This window comes from Zeugodacus cucurbitae, chromosome 2, assembly GCF_028554725.1.
Source record: "Zeugodacus cucurbitae isolate PBARC_wt_2022May chromosome 2, idZeuCucr1.2, whole genome shotgun sequence".
Lineage (NCBI taxonomy): Eukaryota > Metazoa > Arthropoda > Insecta > Diptera > Tephritidae > Zeugodacus > Zeugodacus cucurbitae.
Genome location: NC_071667.1, coordinates 68,802,669 through 68,827,446, shown reverse-complemented (window position 1 = coordinate 68,827,446; position 24,778 = coordinate 68,802,669). Strand labels below are relative to the sequence as shown.

The following is a 24,778-nucleotide window of genomic DNA, read 5'->3' as shown; positions in this document are numbered from 1 at the left end:
GAATCAAATGAATTTATGAATATTTGAACTGAAATATTTTTTTTTTTATTTTTATTAAATGAGACTATTGAGAGAAATGTAAAGTTTACTATGGCTTAACCAGATTGCACGTATTCTTTTTGCTCTAAATAAAATTATTTGTGTTTTTATATTTATCCACATTATCTAAGCCCACTTTTTTTAAACAAATATTCAAAGAGAGTCAATTTGTGTTTAGAACATGTTATACTGTTTTAAAATAAACAGTCCAGATATTAATTTATCAACAAATATTATAAGTTAATTAACCGTTTAAATTTTATATATTTGAAAGTCAGAATCACTTACTCAAAATTTAGTATGATATATTCACGTGCTCAAATGGAAAACATACCTGTAAAAAGAAGGAAAATAATGAAAAAATAAGTTATTTGAAATATTTGCTTTTGTATTATAATAAGGAAATAATAATATTAAAAAAATATTTCATAAATCCTGGTTAAAATCCTCAAAGAAACGATTTCGATATATTTTTATCTCCCCTCATAAGTGATTTTAACATAATAGCCTTTTCGCGCAGCCTAATTAACTTAATACATTCATATTATAATTGAGAAACCAGTTTTTGTCATGCGCACTGCCGTCTACTCGATTAACGATCGCTGCTTTTGTATTTGCTGTACATAAGAATTTTTCTCAGAGTTGCATTGCATATTCAACTCGATTTATATTCGATTAAAAATTAATGTAGGAAAATGAAATTTTTATTTTGTATGGTAAATCGATCTAGATCAGCGCTTTAATCGAGCAATGGCCGGTTAATTGATCAATTAATCTCTGTGCGAAAAGGCTATATAACACTAATGAATTCACTAAAACTATATATTGAGCTCAATTATAAAATGAGCCTAATCATTGAATGGTTCGATTCGATCGAAAAATGGTTCGATTCGATCGAAAAATTTTACGTCGGAATCATTGAATCCGTATCGAAAATAAAATTTACGATCACATTGAACTCACTTACCGACTCGAAAAAATACATTCCGCTGCTAATAGATGTCGCTAATTACGAAATCATTGAATCCGCAAAATCGAAAATTTTGCTCGAAATCTATCCGTTGGTGAATGAGTTGCGGAAATTTAAAAGAAATAAACCATTTGGAAGTTTTTATGTAAACAATTACTGATGACGGACTAAATCATGTTTTAAATGAGTATTTTAGATATATATATTTTGAGCTCAATTATAAAATATATCTAGATAATAATGCCTACAATTAGGCGCAAAGCATATATTTTATATATTTTACCCAATTCGCAAACATAAAATCAATTTTGAGGGATATCTGTTAATATATTGACACTTCTGATCATTTTTTTAGTTTTACAATTTCTCGTCGCTAATGTTATTGAACTACGAATTTTTGTGTCTATAGTTTAATACTGTAATATGGAATTTCAATATTTTAAATGTCAAGTCGAATAAAACAAGTATTTTAGCAAAGCCACACACCAGTCTTGTATAATATGTTTAGATACAAATCCAAAAATCTTTACTGACAAAATTGTATGCAATTTTTAATAAACAAAATACTTTCTGAAGAAAATTTTCTAATTGAAAAGTGAAGTATTCATCAATTTTGTAAGAATATTTTTTATTTTTTATCATAAAATAAATTACTAAACAATTTTAATGAAATTTTAATTCATTTCACAAACCATTTGCGCATAATTTCACTTTCACACGCAGCATTTAAACCGTTACTAATGATTATCAACTCTCTTTTCTCATTGCAGGTAAGCTTTGTAAATGAAATGAAATATGCAAAATCACTCGAAATTAGGCGCATAGCACATACCATTAGTGCGATTCGATTTCGGCTGGCAGACACACAAGAGCGCTAATGACTATGTAAGTAAGAATTTCACTGACTCTCCAACCGTGCAAAGCCAAGCAAAGTGTGAATTTAATGCGAAAGAAATGAAATGAAAATTAAGGCAACATGCCACGGTCAACAGGGCGCCGAGTTTCACTTTCAGATAATTTGTATGAAAACACGCAAGGAAAAGTGAATCAAATTACATTTAATGCTCTTTTAAAGTCACTTGCGACCCAACCGTTAAGTTAATTAATATGAAGCACCCACGACCTTTCACACACATCTACCCGAAGTGACACACACACACATACAAATGTAAGTGAATCACCAAAGTAACTTTTCCTCCGACTATTAGCTTAATGCGCTTCCTACTTGTGCACGAATGCGCATGTCAACGGTCAGCTAGTCGAGAGACCCGGTCGCAAAGCTGGGAACTTGAATTTTCACTGCGCGACATTCAGTTTGTGTGTGTGTCTCTGTGTGCCCTTGCAACACAGAAAGCACTTCTAGTAGTGAGAGTAGCTGTTTAACCCACGGACACTCATACATACACACACACATACATATTCACTTGGATAATTTCTTTTTGGCTTAGAATACTTGTAGACAATGGACGTGCTGTCAAGCGGAAGACACTCGCCGCTCATTTAACGCCCCGTAATGGCTTACGGCATGTAACGTATACCCTTGTCATTGTGCGCGCTTGGCCACTTGATATGGCGTGTCGGTTCGCTGATGACCCAGTGACTGCGCGAGTTTCGTTGCACTGATTTCCACAAATGAAAATGAGTTTTATGTACCACAACAACAACACACACGTGTAGGTAGTTGTGGCGCCACTTTGTGTAGCATAGCTTTGGGCCTTTTCAATTTCATACACTCATACTCGACTGACACAGTTGGCCCAGTTCTGTCAAACGCTTTGACATTGTAACATAAAATTATTTTGAATGTGAAAGAGCTGATGAAAGCGGGGAAAGAGGGAAAATAAATGTAATGGTAGGCAAGAGATGGCTAGTTTATGGAGCTTTGGAAGTTTGTTGTCATAAGAGGTACTGATATACATATTTCTAGTTATGTTTTAAGTGGTCTTGAGAGATTTTTATGATTTTTAAATTTTATGATTATTTTTGCATTAGATGCTATTTTGGAGAATATTTTTTTTATTTATATATTTTCTATCTTCCTCTTCCAATTCAACTTTTAGTGTAATTAAATGTACCTCCAAATGTCATTACCTACTTTTTACTTAGAAATTCGCTTCACTTTCATTTGCTTTTTCGCGAATTCTTTCGTCCGGTTTCGTTTCGCTGTGCATTTGGGGCACGTATGATTTGTAATTCTTCATAATTTCATTTTAATTTCGTTATTTCCTGTGTACTTTTGAATAATCTTGAATGCTGTTTTTTATTTCACAAAAATCAAGCAGCATGACCTCACTAACACCAAACGCATTTATAGTGAAGGCCATGTGTAATTTTTTTCAGAAATCTATGCAAATCTAATTTTAATTGTTGCCACTTTCGTTTTCTTGAGTGTGCGGTGAAATTTTTGGTGGATATAATAACAAATCGGTCCGTTTTCCGTTTTCTCACAATTAAATTTCTAGACTTTGAAAGAGACTCTCATTTTATTGTATGGCCTTCCTAAAATCGTATAACTTCTACAAATGAATATTTAAGCTTATATGTTGGGTTTATTTTTGTTATAATAGGTGGCAACCATGCTCAAATATATGTCTAAGGTTCAGATATCTTTCGCTAATATTAAAAATTTTGATTCAGTAAAATTATATAATAAAACATATTTGATTTGTTTGAATTTTAATTTTTAGAAAAGTGGCAACCCTACCCAACAGTTTTATTCCAATATACATAAATATTTCTAGAATAGCTTTCGTTTGATATACATATTGAAAGAAAAAAATTATTGAAGCAATTTTATTTGAATGAAAATTATAAGTAGGTGGCAATCCTTTTTTCGAACTTCATCAATTTCATATTTGATATTTCTATTTCAATGAAATTAAGTTTTTAATCAATTGTCAACCAATCCTTCGGTAGTCTTACCCGATTGGTCTGAATGAAGGAACCGCATGAAAGTCCCACAATGAAAGTCATACCCGATCAATTCCAGGAAAATAAAGATTGTGACGAAATTTTAACTCTTAATTAATGATTAAGTCTTTAAGAGTTTAATTATAGTAGCAATACAAAGTAATTTCCTATAATTAGGCACATTTTCAATATTTTAAGGACAATTTAAGCTTATTAAACTTTCACTCCAAATGCATAGAAACGTATCCTTTTATTAGATTTAAAAAGTGTTAAACAGAGTATATCACATTTTATTTATAATTCCTGATACAAAAATATATCTTGGTGATATATCCCACAATGTATTGTTTTCATGTTGCCTACATTTAGGAGCATTTTTGACAATTTTCAGTATTTACCATTTATTATTGGGAATTTAGTCTTATGAAATGATCTTTTATGGCTATAACAAAGGGTATTTAATGTTTTCTCAGTTTGTTTTTGTATAAAAAAATATAAAAACCCATCCCAACAAGTGTTGCCTACATCTAGGCGCATTGTTATTATAAAAAACGTAAAGTACTCAAGAGGTCTCACTTTGCGGTCATAAAACTGATGTCTTCGATTTGTATAATAGATACCATTAAAACCTAAACGAAATAACTCCCACAACGAAAAAGGTTAATTATGATCACTAAACCCACCAAACCCATTCTACAGTTAATTAAGGCAATAACTATACAACTACCACCATTTTATTCCCTTAAATTCATGCCCACCAAACATTTAAGCTGTAATTTTATTTCTTTATTTTTGTGGTGCAATTTAATGTTTCCAACTTAAATATAATGAGCGCCGATTAAAAAGGTTCACTGTTCAACTGCCCACATTTGTAAATTAAGCCAACAAAAGGGAAGCCACCACTAAAAACCAGTAATAACTACTTGTGAAAAAAGCAAAAACAAAGGCAACAGGTCGTACCAAAACAGCGGGCAAATGTAGAAAATTATGATTAAATGAAAACGTGCGCTCATGTGGCAGTCAAACCCAAAACTGTACGTCCGTCCGTAGCCACTTGCCACACTTGCTATTAAAGCATACAAAACGTTTGCACACGGGCCCACACGTACCCGGTGGTATTCTGCGGCTTACATTTTTATTATTATTTCTTGTTGTTTACACACACACATTTACCATGAAAAAAATGTTGTCCTACTCGTGCAACAGCACTCACATGCTGCACTATCGAATGCATGTTGCATGTACGCATACACTGAAGTTGTTGCTCTGTCAGTTGTCTGTTGAGGCGCTGACTCACAGTTGAAGCCCTTCAGTGTGCTCGTATCTTCTCCGATGTGTCTCTTACCAATCAAGCCTGGTCAGTTGGTGGCCCTGTCTCGGTTTTTTTATTATTTTTCTGTTTGTACCTGTTGTTCTGTATTTCTTTGCCTTTTGTTTTTGTAATTATGTTATCACATGCCGCTTGTGTACCGGTTCGTGGGTGGGTGTTAGAACTTTTAGAAATTATGGGTAATTTGTGCTGAGTGTTTGCCAGTGCGCTTGATTGAGATAGCACTTGAGAAAATGGTCGCAGAGCGGAGATGTAATTTAAGAAGAATGTATATAAGTGCACCAGAAAAATCTTACCAAATTAATGAATTAATTGGATTTTTTGGATTATATGTGAAAACTTTGTGGTTTAATGAATAATTTGTAGCAGTTTAAAAAGTTCAAAGTTCATCTAAGGGGGTTATTCATTAGTACCCCAATTATTATCTGAAATAGTCACTTCAAAATCAGTCGTACAGATGGAAGTTGGACAAATAATATTTTTCTATGAGAGCTAGATGTCGTTCTTAAATTTTTGGTACCAAATCAACGTGGGTGGCTAAATAGGGGTCCCAATGAGTGTTACTGTCCGATATGGTGTTATCATGTACATCGATAATAATATCTTCATATTTGATATATAGGAACTAGAGTAGGGTATGAACTGGAGCTCTTGGTATTCGACTAATCGACTAACTAAATTAACCGGATAGGGCATTATTCGAATAATAATATTCGGTTTGAAGTATACGGATAATCGTAAGTTGTCGACTATTCGTTTAACCGTTCATTTCCGACTATCAGGTTAACCGTACGTTGTCGACTACTCGAATAGTGAAAGTTCATTAAAATTTTATTTTTATTGAAAAAAGTGAAACTCACGAAAAATGCGTACAATTGACATTTTCTCAAATAAAAACAAACAAAAATCAAAGGCTGCTTGGAGTTCAAACAATTTTCATGTATACAAATACCCGCAGCAGAGCAATTATTCGATTAGTGTCAATGTGACGACTATTCGAATAGTATTAATCGGTTAATATTCATACTAACGGTTACAAACCGGATATTCGAATAATCGGTTTTCAGGTTATTCGAATAATTTTAAGAGCCCTAGTATGGACCTATTCGTCTCATTTGGCAGAGCTCCCATACTGTTTGGATGCTTGCGATATTTTTGTTGAGTTAAATAAATTAATGGATTTCAAAATAGTGTTCTATGCGAAATATGTAGCAGTTAAGCCTAAATTGGTTCGAGTTGATCAAGTATTTTATGAGATTTGAAATTTCTCCAAGAATTCAAGAGATATTTTTCTGGTGAGAACAGCATACTTTTCGGGTGAGAGAGTTGTTTGTTCTCTCTGAGCCCCGCTCTGAGATTATATTTTGAGTTTATTACCAAAATTGATAGAGAAATTATACCAGTTTATGTGTATATAAATATTAGTTGGCGTCACCATTCCGAAAACTACCGAGACATCTAATTTCTTTACTATTTTGAGTACAATATCGCATAAGTGGCCCTCTGTATTGCTGAGTTTTAGATTACTCTCTTATGCATATACACCAGTACAGCGATGATATCGGTACGAATGAGATCGTCTATGGCCAGAAGATAATTAGGTTTCAAATAAGGCCAAAAAATGAAGTCAATGCGAGTCAGAAATTTGGAGAATAATTTTATCACAGAAAGAGAATATTTTATTTCGCAGCAAACTTCAATCGATATCAGTTTCTATAAACTGTTTCTATTAGTTTGAACAAATTTCACCAATGATATCATACATTTTAGTAAACAAAATTTTTATTTCAATTTTCAAATATTCATTTGATTGCACTCTGAGATTTATCAACTCAAAATACTTGTTTGACTTTTTATTATTTTTTTTTCTCAAAAATAAAAAATAAAACCTGCGTTCCTGCATAATTATGAAATTATGCAAACCAAATGAACAAGTAATAACACGCTCTTCAAATTTTGATTTCTGCTGCCAAACGATCAACACATCCCAGCTCCTTTTGATTTGAGCACAAACAGCACATCATGCCGTTGGCTCAACCCTATGCACGGCAATGCGCTGCCACATGGATTTATGAAAACATAAATTTGTGGCTCAAGCAATGCTTTATGCCTTCATTTGCAATTGGTAACTTTCATTTCATTTCATTTCCATTACAATTTGTGCACAAAATTCTTTATTGTCGGACGTAAACTGAAAATAAAAGAAACGAATGCCAAAGCAAAATGCCCAAAAAACTGAGCCTCTTGACACAAAAAACGAAATTGTTCGCGTTAACCCAGTAGAAAGTCATATTTTCCCAGGCCAACGGTACCGAAATGGAATCGCCAACAATGATAACAATAACAACAACAACAACAATGATGGAGGCTGTGGGATGCTGCGGTCTGCTCGCTGACTCTCTGGCTGACTGGCTCCTCACATTGCTGTGGGCTTCGTGATGATGTAAATCACAATCACTTGCCGCATTGGCAGCGGGCAGCGAAAATAAGTCAAAAAAGCACGGGCGCACGGGCGCTGGCAGGCAGTCAAGCGCAAAAGAATTTCGAAGCAAGCACAATGCGCGTAGTCGAGAGACTCACTTGAACGTGACCTAAATTCGACGGAGGACAAGAGCCGACAAGCCACAGTCAAGCGTTGCGGCGGCCGTTGTCGTCGTCCTCATCATGAACGTCATCATCGTCATCATCGTCGTCGTCATTGTCGCCGTCGTCCGTGTCCGACGATGTTGACGACAATGCTAACTTGCTAAACGACCGAACAGCAACATCAATTTCAACTAAAAGTACCACCGAAAACCAAAAAACCGCGCGAAGCACACAAAAAATGCACAACAACAACAGTGAAAATTGAACATAAAGCAAAGTAAACCCATATTCGATTATCGCCAATGCAGCGAAGTTGTACGAAGGAAGATATATTTGTGCTGTTAAGTTATGGCCGTGCGCAAGGGATACACACACACATACATTCTTTGTGGTGGGCAGTTGTAATGCTACGGCCATAAACTTGACCAAGAAGCTCCTTCAAAGCAATGCAATGAATTTTTATTTATTTTTTCTCTTTTTTTCATGTTTTTGTGATTTCGACTGAGTTGCAATTGTCCGAATTGTTCGGCGTGCTTGCCGCCACGCTTTGTTCACATGCTTATGTAGATATGTACGAATGTGTGCTTGTTGTTTTGGCTGGAAAATTCGCTTAAATAAAATTATGACAAACTTCGTTTGTTAGCCATTGCCACTCATTGTTGTTTTTGTTTTTGTTTTTTTCGTACATATGTGAGTTATACTCATGTAAAAGCATATGCAGTTGAAATAAGTTATCAATGCAAGTAGGTCTTCGAACATACATATATACACATCTGAGGGCTTAATGAAGATGTTTCGATGCACTTGAAAGAAAATATTTTTTTAATAAAAATTTTTGAAATGTGATTTTGCTCCAGAATTTGCTAATGAAGGGAGAATAAATTAATGGCAACAAATCACTTGAGTAGTAGTAGTCTATAGCCAGGCACCGTTGTATAATTTTCAGCTTTAGAACAATAAACTATTTCCAACTTTCGGTGTAAATATTTGAAGAATCTGAAGAATAATGATAGTTTGATATCGATATTTTTTAAATTTGTTATCGATCCAATCTTAAAAGGAATTAAGGGGATCATCTCATGTGACGGCCTGTTTTTTAGGGATTTTTTAGATTTTTTTTCTACGACCAGTAAATAGACAGAGTCTGGAGTTTATTATCATTCATTAACATATATATATTTCGACAGTATAAATCTATACAAATTGTGTAGAACATGAGTTCAGCATTCTGAACACCCCCGCCTCGAAAAATGGGCACACATTTCCTCCACGATTCCGGCTGAAAACTAAAAATACAATTTTTTTGAACCCATCATATGATAACGATATTTCTGGAATATTTATCTTTGGAATCTATAATTATAAATCGTTATCATATTTCGCAAATTCAAATGTACCTGAGAATAGTCGCTATTTTCTACTGGTCTCATCGATATCAACGAAACCTGTTTTGGAAAGTTTAGTGTTAATATTAATAGCCTTTTCACACAGGAGCTAATTGTTCAATTAACCGGCTTCTGCTCGATTAAAACGCTGATTAAGATCGATTTACCATACAAATTAAAAATCTACATTAATTTTTAATTGAATAAATTGATCAGCTAAATGAATCAGCTGAAAAACTCTCCAATTTCTTATGAAAAGCAAAAACAAAAATGTATAACAGCTGCTCGTTTATCAAGTAGCCGGCAGTGTGAAGGGCAAACAAAATTTTAATTGATGAATTATTAATCGATATTTTTAAATTTCCGAAATTCTTGTTACGCAATCAATAAGTTTGAAATGTTGTCCATCTTTTTTCACAGTTTAGCTATTTTCGATTTATATCGATTATTTTTTATTGTATCGATATCACTGTTATTTATCGAAAATACTATTTTAATATATCAATGTTTCTTTACAATTGATATGTAATATTTTCTTTTTTATATTTTATCGATAACTTTGTGTTTATCGAAAATATCGTTATTTTATCAGAATTTATAATTTTGTATATATATTTAATTTAATTTTTTTTTGAGTTTATCTTATTATTTTTAGTTGATTTTTCTTTTAAATCGATATTCTTGTAATTGTTGAAAATTGGTGTCTTTCCTACCCTTACCTATATTCTTATAACCTTTATATTTTATCAGTTTTGAGTATTACTTTACTAAAACAACAAATAAATATAAAATTATTTTCCCCACTGTATTCTCCGCATATACTTTTTATTAGAATTCAAATTGCTTACTACTTTATAACATTTTTAACTTTAACTGTGGAGCTAAGGTCAAAATAAAAAAGAAACACAGAAAATAGTTCGTCGACAACTAGGCTTTGTTGAAGCTAGTGAAAAATAGGCATTTTCATTGTTTGGCTGCTTGCCACATGCGACCGACGGTCAGCTACAAATCATAGGCACAAGCACAAGCATGCGACAACAACAACAAGAACTACGCGCAGCCTAAATGCCAGTTGAAATGAAAATGGCAATGAAAATTTTACTGTCACTGCCTGTGGCACTAATGTTGCCACTTATGAGGGCGCGTTTTTCTACACACGTTTTTTATTTTTATTTTTTTCTGGACAGTTCGGAATGGAATTTACATTTTCGGCAGCTTTCTCAGCAGTTTTATGCTTGTCAACATTTTCATTCTACTTTTCGCGCAGCCATAAAACAGGCACCTACAACATAAGTGGCTTGTTGTTGTACATATGTGTTGTTGCGATTCTCCGCTTTTGGTCAGCTCTTGGTCGCTTGTAGTTTGCCGTCATGGTCGTCTAATAGAAACTGTCATATTGTTCGGCTGCCTGTTTGTCGCATTGTTGCTGCCGCCTAAAAATTGCCCACCAGCGCATGTTGCAAGAATGTTGTTATTGTTGTTTTTCTATTTTTTTGTGCTGTGTGCTTGCAACTCACTCATGTGTGTTTTTGGTCATTTCACTTCATGCATATGCATTTGCATTGTTCGCTGCTAACAACAAAGATCTTCATTACTGTTTTTGTTGTTGTTGTGACTTGCTATTCATTCCTCTTCTGCTTCTTCCTCGTCTTGGTGTGCTTCGGACAATTGCTGCATATGACAAGTTTATAAAAACGCCTGTTTGGCGAAAAATTATGAACATGCATGGCATAGCACAGCACAACATAGCACAACACAACATAGCATAGCATGACATGGCGCGATAACTCGCCGCTTGTTTTGTTTGTGCGCACTTACACTGTACGTACACATGTTGCATATACATGTGTATATACATATGTTGCTGGTTGCTTGGTGGCTCGTCGTGAAGTTTGTGCCTTAAGTCTTTTGTTCACAGCCAAAATGTGCAAAATTGGCGCTGTTGATGGCAAAAATGTTGCCATCATGTCGCTGCTTCGTTTGTCATTTTGCCTGCGCGGCGCTTTGTATTGTTTGTATTTCTAATGCGCGACTGCTTGTATCTCTGTGTGTGTCTCTTTTGTAGTGGACAGTGGAAAGTGTGCCAGCAGCTACATCATATTTGCCTCGCAGATATTCACATGTAATGCAAATGTAGATTGTGTCGAATGAGATAAGACTTTTCGGCTGAAAATCACAATTGTCTGGGTTGTTTGGAATTTGCCATTTTCGTATGGCTGCGAGTCGTCTTATGGCTTGGAAGTTTTTATTTAAATTTTCGTGTGGTCTGTGTAGGAAATTGGCTGTGTTGTATATAAAAATACAAATATACTTGTTTGCTTTCTTTGGTGCGGGTTTACTTATTTAAATTTAATAAGCTTGCAGTTCATGTCAAACTAAATTGACAGCAACCCAAATAGACTGAAAAGGGAGATTCGTTGGAAGTAATAATTAACTAAAATGGGTTTGTGGTAAACATAAGGGTTAATAGTCGGTAAAAAGGATGCAAAACATATTCAGTATGCAATTATGCTCCAACACACTTAAAACCATAGTGATATATTCACTGTAGCTGCTATGTTAACCCACTTTTGATATAGTATCCCCAAATTACTAGAAACTCCGTATAGTGGCTGACCAACTTTTCTACCAACTAGTCCAAAATTAATTACTATTAGTTTAGAATTATATTATAAGTAAAGTCGAACAAATTTAGATACTGTGATATCGATATTTTCTGCCATGTTATCGAAATTTTCGATATTATCGATAACACTATTTCTCATGTATCTAAAATATTTTCTAAATTTTATAATCCATATTATTTTAAAATATCATCAAAAATATATTTTCGAAGTTTTTTAGTGGTTTTCAGTTTAAGTTATCGATTTTTATATATAATCGAAAATTTCGATGGATTTTGTTTCTTAAAAAGTTTTTTTTTTAAATCTTCGATTAATCGATATTTTTAAATATGTCTCATCATTTTCAGCAAAATGTATCGATATTTTTAACGACAATATTATGGTTATCGTCCTATCAATATTTTTGTGATATTCTATTAGTTTCAGATAACTTTGTATAAGTTAACATGTATAATGGGTGATTTTATCGGTTTATGTTCGATATTTTTCAAAATATATCGATATTTTCATAACTTATCGATTTTTATTTAATATCGATAACTTTGATTTTTTATTGTTTCTGGATGAGTATCCTTTTTATATTTGCGATATTTTTTGGATGTGTGATCGATTTTTTCGATATATTCTTCATTTTACTCTTCATGAAAAGTAAATTTTCTCAATGGAAATCGTAATTTTAGAGAATATCTTTTATCTTTTATCAGCTTTTCGTTCAGTATTTCACAAATGAACCTAATGCAATATATTTAGGAAATCACTGACATGAGCGCCTGTGCACTAGAAAAAAGGTGTCAAATAAATTAATGAGCAAGCTTTTGAGTTATTCGAGATGTCGGTGCAGTTGAAATCTCACTCAATCACTCAGCCAACGGCAAACAGCTGCGAATACTGCGTTACGGAGGGACAGTTAGATAAAAGCCACGATCAGTGTAAATGAACAAAACGCTTGAAATTGAGCTGATTTTCCAGCATTTCCGCTCTGCTAACTAACTAACAGACTGGCTAACTGAGCAACTAAATAACTACCTAAGTAACTCGGAGGCACAAACCGTAAAACATTTTACTAGCGCATACAAAAAAAAACACAGCCAACTGTCTGCTGGCCTTCCTGTACGAGCTGCTGGGATTTAACTATTATTATTTTTTCTTTTTTTTTTCTGAGAGTGTGTGTGAATATGTGTTTGGTCACGCCTGCTGACTGGCCACTTGACTCAGTTTCCCATTCGCATAGTGCATGGAAATAGCAAACTCGAACAAATTGCCAATGTGCAACACTTACTGGTATATAGACGCATGTGGCATGTTGCAAGCATATCAATTGGTAATAAATACTTGAAATTTCAGAGCAAATTATGCCCCTAAAACGCACAGAAGTGGTAGCGCTCGACTCGATGGAAATGGAAATATAAGTAGAAGTGGGCTAATTGAAATGCAGCGCCAGAAGGTGCTAAGCAACATTAAGTGCGCTGCCGCTGCGTTTGAGGAAATAAGCTGTCACGCCGCTGCTGCCACACATGCCACATATAAATATAAAAACGCAAAACACTGTTGCAGCTTGCCGTGGCGCACGACCTAGTGAGCACGCATAAATAAATATGCCAAAGCAATAAGCAAAACACTCTAAATTGGGCGGAAAGCATTTTTATTTGCCACAATGTAACTGTTACGAATGTGCTTTGCAAGCATTACTTGTTGCCACTGACTGCAGTGTGTAGCGTGTCGCAGCCTCTGGCTTTCGGCGGTTGTGTTGTTTGTGCCGTTTGTGGCTAAATTATTGATTATTTGCTCCACATTTGGAGATATGAATTTATTTGATTACATTTAGGTTTTTATATGTAGAAAATGGATTAACATCAAAAATGCGCTAAATACATATTTAAATGGTGTTGGGAATGATGCTGAAAGCCGTTAGAATATATATCTTAAAGCTTTCGCAATTTTAGCGAAATATGTTTTAATAATTTTAATCCGTCGTAAGGGTTCTAACTGGCCTTTGTCCCATCGGGACCCACGCTGGAAGGTTAAAAATCTTACCAGTTGCTAGCTGTAGAATCTGCCTGGAGGAGCATGAGGTGGAATCTTCTCATCACTTTCGTGTGGAATGTCCAGGCTTTGTAAGATCAAGAAACAAATTTATCGGATATCATTTTTTCGAACAACCGCACGAAATAACGAACATGAAAGTGAAAAATCTCTGCAGATTTGTAGTAATTTCAAGACATTTTCGAATCCTGGCTTCACAAAGGATTGTGTGTACAGAACAGCCTTACAACCTAACCCAATCTAATCAGCTTGAGCATATTTTAGAGGCTATTTGGCCTTTCGCCCGCTTTATCTCCCAAAAACTCTAAAAATTTACAAGTATTTCACATGACCCAACAGCAAGGTACGAGAGGTCACACGTCAAGTTAGATTTCGTCGAAGTCTTTGGATTGTAAATTGTCGTATATATTGTTAAAATAATGAGATTTGTCGAGTCTGACCGTCATATAAATATTGTTTCAATTGCCAAGGAATTAAAAAAATCACTAAAAAACGTTTTGAACCTTTTAAATAAGGTTGGATATAAAAAGAAGCTCGATGTTTGATTGTCTAAGGTACCGAATTTCAATTTGCAAATCGCTGTTGAAACTAAAGAAAAAAAATGGAAAAATTTCTGAATTGAATGGTTATTGAGGGTGTCACTTTAGATAACCTCAAGCGGAAACGGTTGTGGAAGAATCGCTGTGAGCCCGTGTAAACGGCGGACAAGCCAAGATTTATTGTGCAAGAAGGGTTCCTTATATATTTGGTGGTATTGGCAGAGAGTCATATACTATGAGCTGCTAATCTTCTATCAAGTTCTTATTTCGGACCACAAAAATTAGACCTTTGAAAGAAGCACCTCTCAGGAGCGACCAGCTTTCGACAATACAAGAGGAGATGTGTTCTATTAGACCAATGTCACACCACACAGTTCGATAGTAACTCGGTAGAAGCTCCGGGAGCTTGGTCAGGAGATATTTATGCATCTATCTCATACTCTGGACCTGTCACCAATTGATTACTACCTGTTACTGGCTATGTATCGTAAATGGTTTTGAAGGTGCTTCAAGAGAAGCGTGGAAAAAGCTAATACTTCTCTAGAATTGTTAATTTTAACGGCAATTATTTGCTGTCTAGCCTCTCTGTATGCCTAAATTAATATTAAAAGAGCATCATCATACTATTTGCTGCAATTGGTACGAAAAAATAGTTAACGGTTGAGAAAAATATTTATATTTATTTTTAGATACTATTCCAATCTAGTCCATAATCATATACAATTTCTCAGTAAAATTTTCGAATACATATTTAGTATATGTGATTGTGTGTTTATATATACGAGTATATGATTATATAATCCCCACAGTTACAATAATATAACTGAATAGTTTGCTATTTGCAAAAGCAATTATGCAATCGTTTTTAATTGATTAACTGTTGGAATATTAAAAGCCGATAAAACGACAACAACAAATGAAGTAAATAATCATACGGGCTATATTTACTGCAATATAGCTGTCACTAATTGCTGAACGCGGCTATTGCGGCACTAAAGAGGATTTATGAGGCAAATAACAAAAAAATATGAAAGCAACAAATTAAGAAGATATGAATAAAACTCAATATATATGTGTAAGTGTATGTATGAGTGCCAACGCTGCTGCAGCGGCAATCGCGCTGCCGTGATAACAACATTAAACACTGCTATTATTGCACATTGCAATTGCCTATAATTGCAGCATTGCAACACTCACTTATATGTATTTATATGTGCATGTGTGTGTGTGTGTGTGTTTGTGTGCGCTTCCAACTGTTTTGTGTTTAACGAAATTTCTATAATTAAATTTTACTCTGTCAATGCGGTAGTCTATCTCACTATATATGTATTTAAGCCTCGACCAACCCTCCCCGCTTTCACATTCTTCCACTGCCCACTGGTGACTCGCCAATTCTGTTGCAATCACACTGTCATTAAGCCGTTGACCATGCACACAGTGCCGTTGCTTTAATTTCTGCGACCGCTGCTGGCAACTTCGATTCATTGATTAGCGTCAGCGCATTTGCTTTGAACTCGTTTTATTGATTGATATGTTTATGCGCTCAGAGATTGTGCAATATTTTGCAATAAATTGTGCAATCTGTTGCGAGTGTCTTTGCTGTTGTTGTTATTGTTGTTGTTACATGATTTTATAACTTGTAATTATGCTTAAATAACGGTTGTGCGAAAAGCTGTTGTGTTGAATTATTACTGTTTCTGTTGAAAGTCGCTTTTGCTTAGCAACATGTTGCTGCAACATGTTGTTGAGTGGTGTTAGAGTTATATTTAAGCTATGGAATGCATTTAATTGTTTTTTGACGAATTTTCAAAGTAATTTGAATTAAATAAAGCATAATGAAGGGTTCTGTACTTCCATGTTATTGTACAACTTTGAGAGTCTCATGTTTAGAGAGTGTTTGGAAGAATTTGTCATTGATTCAGCTTGTTCGAAAACTATTTCAGTATATTTTTTCATTATTTTAAGTTGACTAAACCTTTATTCATCTGAGATTTTGAAATTTATCACTTTCACTTTTTATTTTGGTATTTTTGAATACAACAACAATGATAATCCATTAAGTGGTTTAAACATTTCACAGAAAAGCTGGAAATTTACATCTCATTCTTTACGAACTGTTAACGAGCTATTGCGTGCTTGCGAGAAACTCCAATTAAGCTGTCAAGCTGAAGCGTGTAAACGCCCACAATGCCAGCAAAGTGCTTCTTCACAAAGAATTCACAAAGAATTTGGTGAATGCAGGAGTGAAGACTTATTTGAAAGACAACAGAATGTATATATTTTGAGCTTTTTTGGTCAGAAAGCGATTGTTGAGCCACGAGTGGCGCTGTTTTAGCCATCAATCAGTGTACAGTGGCGTACATATATTTAAGAACAAGTCTAAACTTGCAAGAAATGTAATTTTTATTATAGAAATTTGGTTTCTAATGAAATAAATAGAAAATGTATTTTTTATATAATCAGGGGTTCCCAACATTTCATATTTATCGAAAAAATGATTTTTTGATTAATATTTCTAGTATGAGAAAGTTCGCCAATGGACTAGTATTGCTAACAAAAGTGTTGAAGATTTGCAAAAATGCAACTACTAGTACTAAAACTGTGTTCCTTGAGTTGCCAGCTCTCTGTCCTCGTTGCAATTATGACCTAAATACCTTCAAATAACATAGAAATTTCGCAAGTAGGCTAACTCATGTTTTCATATTTTCATAATTGAATCATGTTTATTGTTAAAATACAACAATAACATTTTGTAGCTCCGTGCAGCTGCACGTGTCATTAGCACTATCCCAGCACAATCGCTAGTGTGTCATCAATATTTCTTAGATGCCATCTTCGCCAACTGTAACTTCACCCGCTACACCGTAGACTGTGCTTTCGAAAATGTGACTTAGATTTCAATGCGATTGCGAAGTCGAGCTGATTGCTCACGTTCAGCGGCAAAGAATGGCAACATTCTGTAGAGTGCTGTTGCGGTCAACAATGCAGCAACATGTTGCATATACATACACATATCTATATGTTGCATGTTGAAGAATATACTTTATTGTTTGAGGTTCTTCAACCCCATTTGCAGCGTGAAGATTTTCTCCCGATTTCTAGAAGATTTCTCCCGCATGACATGTTGCTGTACAACAACAACAACAACAACAATGTTATTGTATCCTGTTGCTGACACTATTCTGTTGTGGCAAGTGTTTACATGTGTATATGTGGCTTGTTTGTGGTTCCAATATTCTAGTATATTTGTTGTTGTTGTTTCCAACTTGCCTGCTTTTATTATAATTTGTTGTTCTTGTTTTGCTGCCGCTTCAGTTGCTGGTTGATCCTATTTGTGGTGGTGGTGGTTAGTGTGCCAGCAACCCAATTCATTGTGCCACTTTTCTACGCCAACAACAACAATAGTAAAATGAAGAAGCCTACAATAAACAACTACCAGTAGCAGCAACAACAAAAAAAGAAGTTGCAACATCAACAGCAAAACCGACAGCAACAACAAAAGTAGCATCATCAACAACAATAGCAGTAGCAACAACAACAACACCACCAGTAGCTTCAGCTCCCATTTGTGCAGCCATTCCGTTGACCGCAGTCGCCTTTGCGCTCCTTATTTTGCTCATCTCCTTACGTTGCGCTTTGTTCTTTTATTATTCTGTGGCATGCTGTGGCAAGCCGGCTGCCGCTACCGGTATACTCGCTTACCTGTCGCATCATCAGTCATGTGGCAATGACCACAAGTTGCAGCAGCAGCAGCAACAGCCAGTTTGTCGGTGGCAAGCTTGCTGCTGCTTTGGTGCAAAATCAAGTTGCAACAACAGCGATGTTGCACGCCACGTTGCACATTATGTGCGTGTCACAGCACGCATGTGCGTAAAAATTGTTGGGCCATTGAGGTTGCACGTCCTGAAGTGGTTTGTGGTTCTGGTTGTTGCTATTGCTCATCCGCCTGTCGTAGTTGTTGTTGTTGTTGTGCCACCTGTTTACACTTTGACTTTAACTGGTTTAGCTGCCCGCCACCTCTGCTGTTTGTTAGGCCTAAACGGGCTTGCGGTGGCATGCCACACGCTTGCTGCAGCAGCTGAATAAGTTGCCAAGCTGGTTGGCTGCCACTATCTCTGGTTGTTGTTGTTGCTGTTGTTGATGCCATTGAAGATGTTCCAAACATAGCAAACTCCACTTGGTTGTTGTCGTATATATATGTATAGTTTGTTGTTGTTGTCCCCACTTGAAAAGCTGCCGTCGTTGATAATAACTAGCTGCTTCCCTTTGCCCCCCTCACCACCTAAATACACAAATACACACCATTACTTTAAGCTTCTTTCTTTGTTGTTGTTGTTGTGTTGCTGCCAGCTTGTTTGCGTGTTGTTGTTGTAATTGCAGTGACTGTCGTCGATCGCACTGTAACATACTCAACATAACTGTTCTTGGTGCCGAGCCGGTTTGACTTTTGATTGTATTTTTTTTTTCTTCATCTCTTCTTCCACTTCGTCGGCTTTTGCTTGTTCCTTATTTTTCATTATTTAATTTTATTTCCACTAAACTGCAGCAAATGTTATGCCGCTTGTTGTTGTTTTTCACATGTAGCTGCAACAGCTTGTTGCTTTAGGCGCCTATAAAAAATATCTTCGAACAAACACACTCATGCGCACAATTTCGTGTCATGCATGTTCTTCCATGTCTGTCCGTATATATGTATGTCTGTCTATATGTGTGTCTGCGCTTGATTTCTGCCGCTGATTTATTTGCCAGCAACATATTCGGTGCTGTTATTTTCGGGATTGGAATGTGCCGATAATTCTTGCTGAGCGAGAGAATTTTTTCGGCTTCACTTTGTTGCTGCAGTTTAAGCAGGGTTTAGTACAAAAGCTTGTCTTGCAGGAAAAGAAAGTTTGTGAACTGCTGCAAGCTGTCTTCGGTATTTATTGCTTCTTCTCGAAAATTTAATTGTGTAAAAGCGTTTTTGAAAATTGTGGAAGAAGATGGTTCCGTATTGAAGGCATTTTAATTGCATTACTTATCAGTTGTATTAAAGCGCAATTTATTTGAAATTAAACTCGAAACTTTCCCTTGAGGTTAGTGCAGTATTTTCGTTAATTACTAGTTTGCTTTGTGATATGATCTTATAGGCTTGCATTTTTAATTATACACAGTTTTTCGTCTATTAAGCTTGTACATGTCTTATCAGCATAAAATCATCAATGGTCATGTGAGACTGCTTTCATGCCTCTTCGATGAATTGCTTTCTTTTTTGATATGATCTCATACAATGCCTCAAAAATCATTGAAGATTACGTTAAACAAAAAATTAAATGAATATATTGTACATAAAGTGAACTTTCGGCAATAAAATGAATTACAATTAATGTAAACTAGAAAACTTGAAATTACTACTATTTGTTACTTGGGTATTTAGTTTAAATTTATAATTCCTTGTATCACTATTCAATTCTAAAAATATACGACATATTAAAAATACTATTTTTGATCAGATTTAATCCCAATTTTTAAATACTAAACTTTGAGGACCTTACCACCGCTTCAAGAATACAAAAATATACTAGTAAATTTCAAGATAAGAAATATACTGGTAAGCTAAGTACCTCTTCGTTATATACTGATGTCTTGAAAATCTTGGAAGACCATCTATTTCACAGAAACATAATGTTTCTTCGTGTGCTTTTGCAGCAAAAATATAAAATTTCCTTATTAGCTGTACAAAAACACTTTGAGTGTAGATCGCTAGAGTAAAACTTAGGGAGATGAATGATATTCTTTTGCTTCAAAAGTACAGGAATTGTACACAAAGTGAAGTACTTTTGTAAGGACAAAAGTAATATTAGAAGAATTAACATTTTGAAATCAGTTTTAATTTTTTTTTTCAATTTTCAATTCAAAATATGGAGTTTTAAATTTTTAGTATTTACTATTTGTAAAACAAGTCCAATACGTTTTATGATACAAAATTTTATTATAGAGTATTTCAGTTCTAACTGAATATATAACTACAAAATATTCAGTTCTAAACTTTATGTACTAATTTTTAGTACAGTAATTTTAAATTTAGTACAAAGTACGAAAAATATAGAATTTGAAAATTCATTAATTCATAATACAATTTGCCATTAAATAATTGGAATCTACATTAAAATATTTTTGGTAGAAATATTTAGTACAAAATTTTTAGTACAAAAATTGAAGCAGCTAGTTATGAATTTAGAAAATGCATTATTTGATAGCAAAAATGAAATCATTGGAATTAAAGTATGTAAATTTATACTGTAAGAAAAATTTAGTACAAAATTTTTAGTACAAAAAAAGTTCTAAAAAATTTTTTTTTATTATAAACTTTTAATACTCAAGTTATCTTTTAGTATAATTTAGTACAAAAGATATATGCAAAGTGTTTCCGTCTTTCTATTGCTTAATTTTAGATTTTAGTTCAAGGCAAGGTTGTTTCCAACCGCCCATTGCTTCTAGCGATGGTTGCCAGTTTAGTTAGACATTTTTAAGCACAAACTTGAATATTAAAATTGATCTGATTAACTTTGTCAGCAGTTCTAATAAGGATTTACACCCTAAATAATTTTTTCGCCAATAAACACTTAACATGTTATCCTTGAGAACCCACAAGTGTTCCTAGAACTAATGTTTCATTACTTGCAAGTTTACATAGAGATTGCAACATTCTAAGATATTTTAATGAAATTTTTGCTTAATTTTCACGCATTCAATTTTTTTCTATTTATTTTATTTTTATTAATTATTCTTTGTATGTTATAATACTTTTTTTTGACTAATTTTTTTTTCTTTTATACAAAAATTCCTAAGTCAATATGTACTTGCGTCTTTTTCACAAGCAAATAACACAAAAAAAATATATTTCTTCAACTTGTTTCAACGGCGCAACTAAGTAAATGTGTAAACAAACGCACTCAGACCGAGACATGTTAACAAAATCTACACAAACAAGAAAAAAAAAATTATGTAAAAATAATGTTTTTGTATTTACATATGCATTTTTTTTACTCCAGCATAAATATTTATATATATGTATGTTGATATGAGTATATGACAAATACCTGCCCACTGCCTTAAAGCAAAACTTAAGTATATTGGCGCATATCCTGTACTGTGACCACATACGTATATACACCCGTCAACCAACAAAATCACATATGCGAATTGTATTGCTACATAAAAGCGTAAATAGTCATGTGTCTAACGGTTGAAACGACAGCAAACGAGTTAGCTGCCTGTTGTGAACCTAAGCGCCAAAGTTGTTTTGACTTGCCGTGCAGTTGTTCACCATGAAGCATGTAGGTGTATAACGGTGTGTAGCCGCAAATGTTGCGCAGTGAACTTGTTACAAAAATCGCAACATTGTCTCTTACTTGTAAACAAACTTTATAAACAATTTAAGTCAATGTTAAACATTTGAATATGTATGGTCTGTTTGTATGTATGTATGCATGTATGTATGTATGTATGTATGTATGTATGTATGTACGAATTATTGATCGATAAAATTAGATCATTGCTGTAAGGTAGTTCGAAAAGCATTAAAAGTGTGTGACTGCAGGCTGGTGGAGATTAGGAATTTTGCGTGACTAAGAAAGACGACCATAAGTAATTAAAAAAAAAAAAATATTAAAATAAATATATTTAGTTGCAGTTAAGCTTATTTGATAACAAATTTAAATTTTTTGAACTAAAATTCTGGCATAAATTATTTTAATTTTTTTTTTCGCTTAAACAGCTTGGATTTTTCAAGATTTTTATTTCAAAAAGTCTTTATATTATAATTCCAGACAATAATTTGCTTCAATTTCATTGTTATATTGCTCCTCTCTATCATATCTCAAGCTAATTGTTTACTTTTTATGCTTCAATCATAGAATACTGTCTCTCTCCCTTACCTTCCCTACAGTTCCACTCATTTCCCAAGTGCCTGTCATTATCTTTCACTAAATACGCTCACATAATCACATATTTTATTGGCATATAATGAAGACTAATTACCGCGCATTTATGTTGATTTGATGATATGCTGGTCAGTGTACCGCCCGCAAGCCTCCAGGCACCATGAAAATTAATATGGCCACCAACAACAATTTCTACGATTGACTTCGTTCGCATTCACGTAATAATTACACGCACCGCACACGCACTTTTCATTATACAAAAACAAACAATCGCATTTTTGTGGAAAGACACCAAGAACTGCATTGCCCTCAGCCACCACTTTGCATATTGAATGCAGCGAGCAAGTTCGTAGCTTAAGTCTTTTGCTTCACGTACGCACTATTGAATGGTAATAACGTTGGCCAAGCACTGAAGCGCACAAGTGCAACAAAACTAATAATAGTGTGCAACAACAACAACAAACAATCGGTGTACAACAACAACTGTGTAATAAATCGGTTTTGTTGCATCACTCGTTTGCTGATGAGACACACACGTTGCACGTTCGACCGCATAGCGGAGCACTATAACAACACTAATCAATGAATGTGAAAACGTTCTCAGACACACGAAATATTTAACAGCTATGCGCGTACACAGTCGCGGTCGCAACATACCGGATATACCAACAAACATACACACGCACAAGCAAGCCAAGTGAACTCGAATTGGGTGTGGAGCAACATTGTTGCTATGCATAATTCACACACAAATGCCTATAATGAGCGCCTGTTTGTGTGTGTGTTTATGCACTGTGTGTGTTTGTGTCGAAATGTGTAACTTTTTCAGTCAAACTGTTAATGAAAATCTCACATTCGATTGTTAAGTGCTTAGCAGAAATATTTCAGCTTCGCTTTGCATCTCGTATTCGCCGCGCATTTGTGTGTTTCACACATTATTGTCGACATGATTGAGTTTTATAATGGACATGACTGGGTGTAACGTGCACCGCTAAGCATAACAAATGGCACTTGACTTGATTGGGCTAAGTTTCTGGTTCTTTCGAAGCGAGTTCGATACACTTTCATGTGGCTTATTGTCGATTTGTGCTTTTTGGGAAGGCAAACAAATCAATTTATAAGAACTTTTATTATCGAATTGAGTTGTGTAAGAGAAGCGTTTTATGTGAAAGAGTGCTGGAGATGAATGGCTACAGTTTAAAAGATTATTGATATAACGGTACAATTGTAGCTTAAATCAATTTTCTTGCCAAGTGGTCTAAGAAATATGATAATTATTTTATGAGTTTGCCTCCAAGATTGGTCTTTTGCGTATTTATTGAGCTATGAATGAGTTTCTGTTTAATCACTTAAAGTTGAGTAATCATTATTATGATTGGTGGTGGTCTATGTCTTAGTTATTGGAGGTTATGTGGATTTTTTTTTCACTCTTCGATTTAGCACGTTTTCTTTAATATTTAACAATTATTTTTCTGAAATAGATCATGGATGCTACTCTTTATTTAACTTTTTCGAAATGGGAACATAGAATTTTTTTTTTTAAATATTCAGAAAGATTTTGTTTGTTTTAACCTTACCCATCCAATAAAATCAATTAAATTAGTAAGCATTAATTGACTCAATTAAGTTCACTAAATCATATTTATGGCGAAGTTTGTTCCCTCACTTCAATTCAAATTCAATCGCTTTCTTGATTGCCTTTCACTAAGTCAATAACAATTAGCCTGGTAAAAGTTTTGCAATTTAGTCAATTACCAAATTGAGTACATTTAAATGATTTTATTTAAATAGACATTTTTAAAACATAACTAACTAAATTTTATACGCATGTACTGGTTGCATACTGACTATAAAAAAAATCATATTAAATTAAGCTCAATTTAATTTTAATTGTTTAATTGCCGTAAAATATGCTCAGTGTGATTTAATTAGTTTAATTTCTCTTGAATACAATATAATTCAATTTATTTCTCGCTTACATTAACAAATTTATTTTAATTACTCACAAATATAGTTAAATTCGACTCAATTTATTTAAATTGAACTCAATTAGTTACATTAGTTCTGACTAAATTTTTCAAAATATCTATTTTCGTAAATTGATTTAACTCAATGCAATTAATTATTTATAATTGAATTCAATTTAGTTAAATATAGTAATTTTCAATTCTCAAGTAACTAAAATCTATTAAAATTTAGCTCACATTTACTTAATTTATCTAAATTGAATTCAATTAGTTGTTTTAGTACTGGTCACTTCATCAAAATATATATTTTCGTCAAATCATTTGACTCAATACTATTATTTTTATATAAATGAGCTCAATTGACCTAAATCGAGTTCAAATTATTTAAGTTATTTAATTTAAAATCGATTTTTCATTATTTTGTTGAGTTCAACTTAAATGGTCTATTCAACACCCCTTACTC

At 34.0% G+C, this 24,778-nt stretch overlaps 2 protein-coding genes across 5 annotated transcripts in view; one reads left to right on the top strand and one right to left on the bottom strand.

Annotated features, from left to right (window-relative positions):
* Window positions 1-24,778, top strand: part of LOC105211867 (autophagy-related protein 16) — a 199,876-nt gene that overhangs the window by 103,798 nt on the left and 71,300 nt on the right. The window lies entirely within an intron of this gene.
* LOC105211865 (uncharacterized) overlaps window positions 1-24,778 on the bottom strand; it is a 108,339-nt gene that overhangs the window by 83,171 nt on the left and 390 nt on the right. The window contains exon 1 of one of the 2 annotated variants that reach the window (XM_054232415.1): window positions 22,446-22,577. The exons of the other annotated variant lie outside the window; for it this stretch is intronic. Within the exon in view, the coding sequence (XP_054088390.1) occupies window positions 22,446-22,562 (117 nt within the window). The 5' untranslated portion in view covers window positions 22,563-22,577. Of the gene's footprint in view, window positions 1-22,445; window positions 22,578-24,778 lie in introns of those variants that run through there. 2 annotated transcript variants of the gene reach the window in all.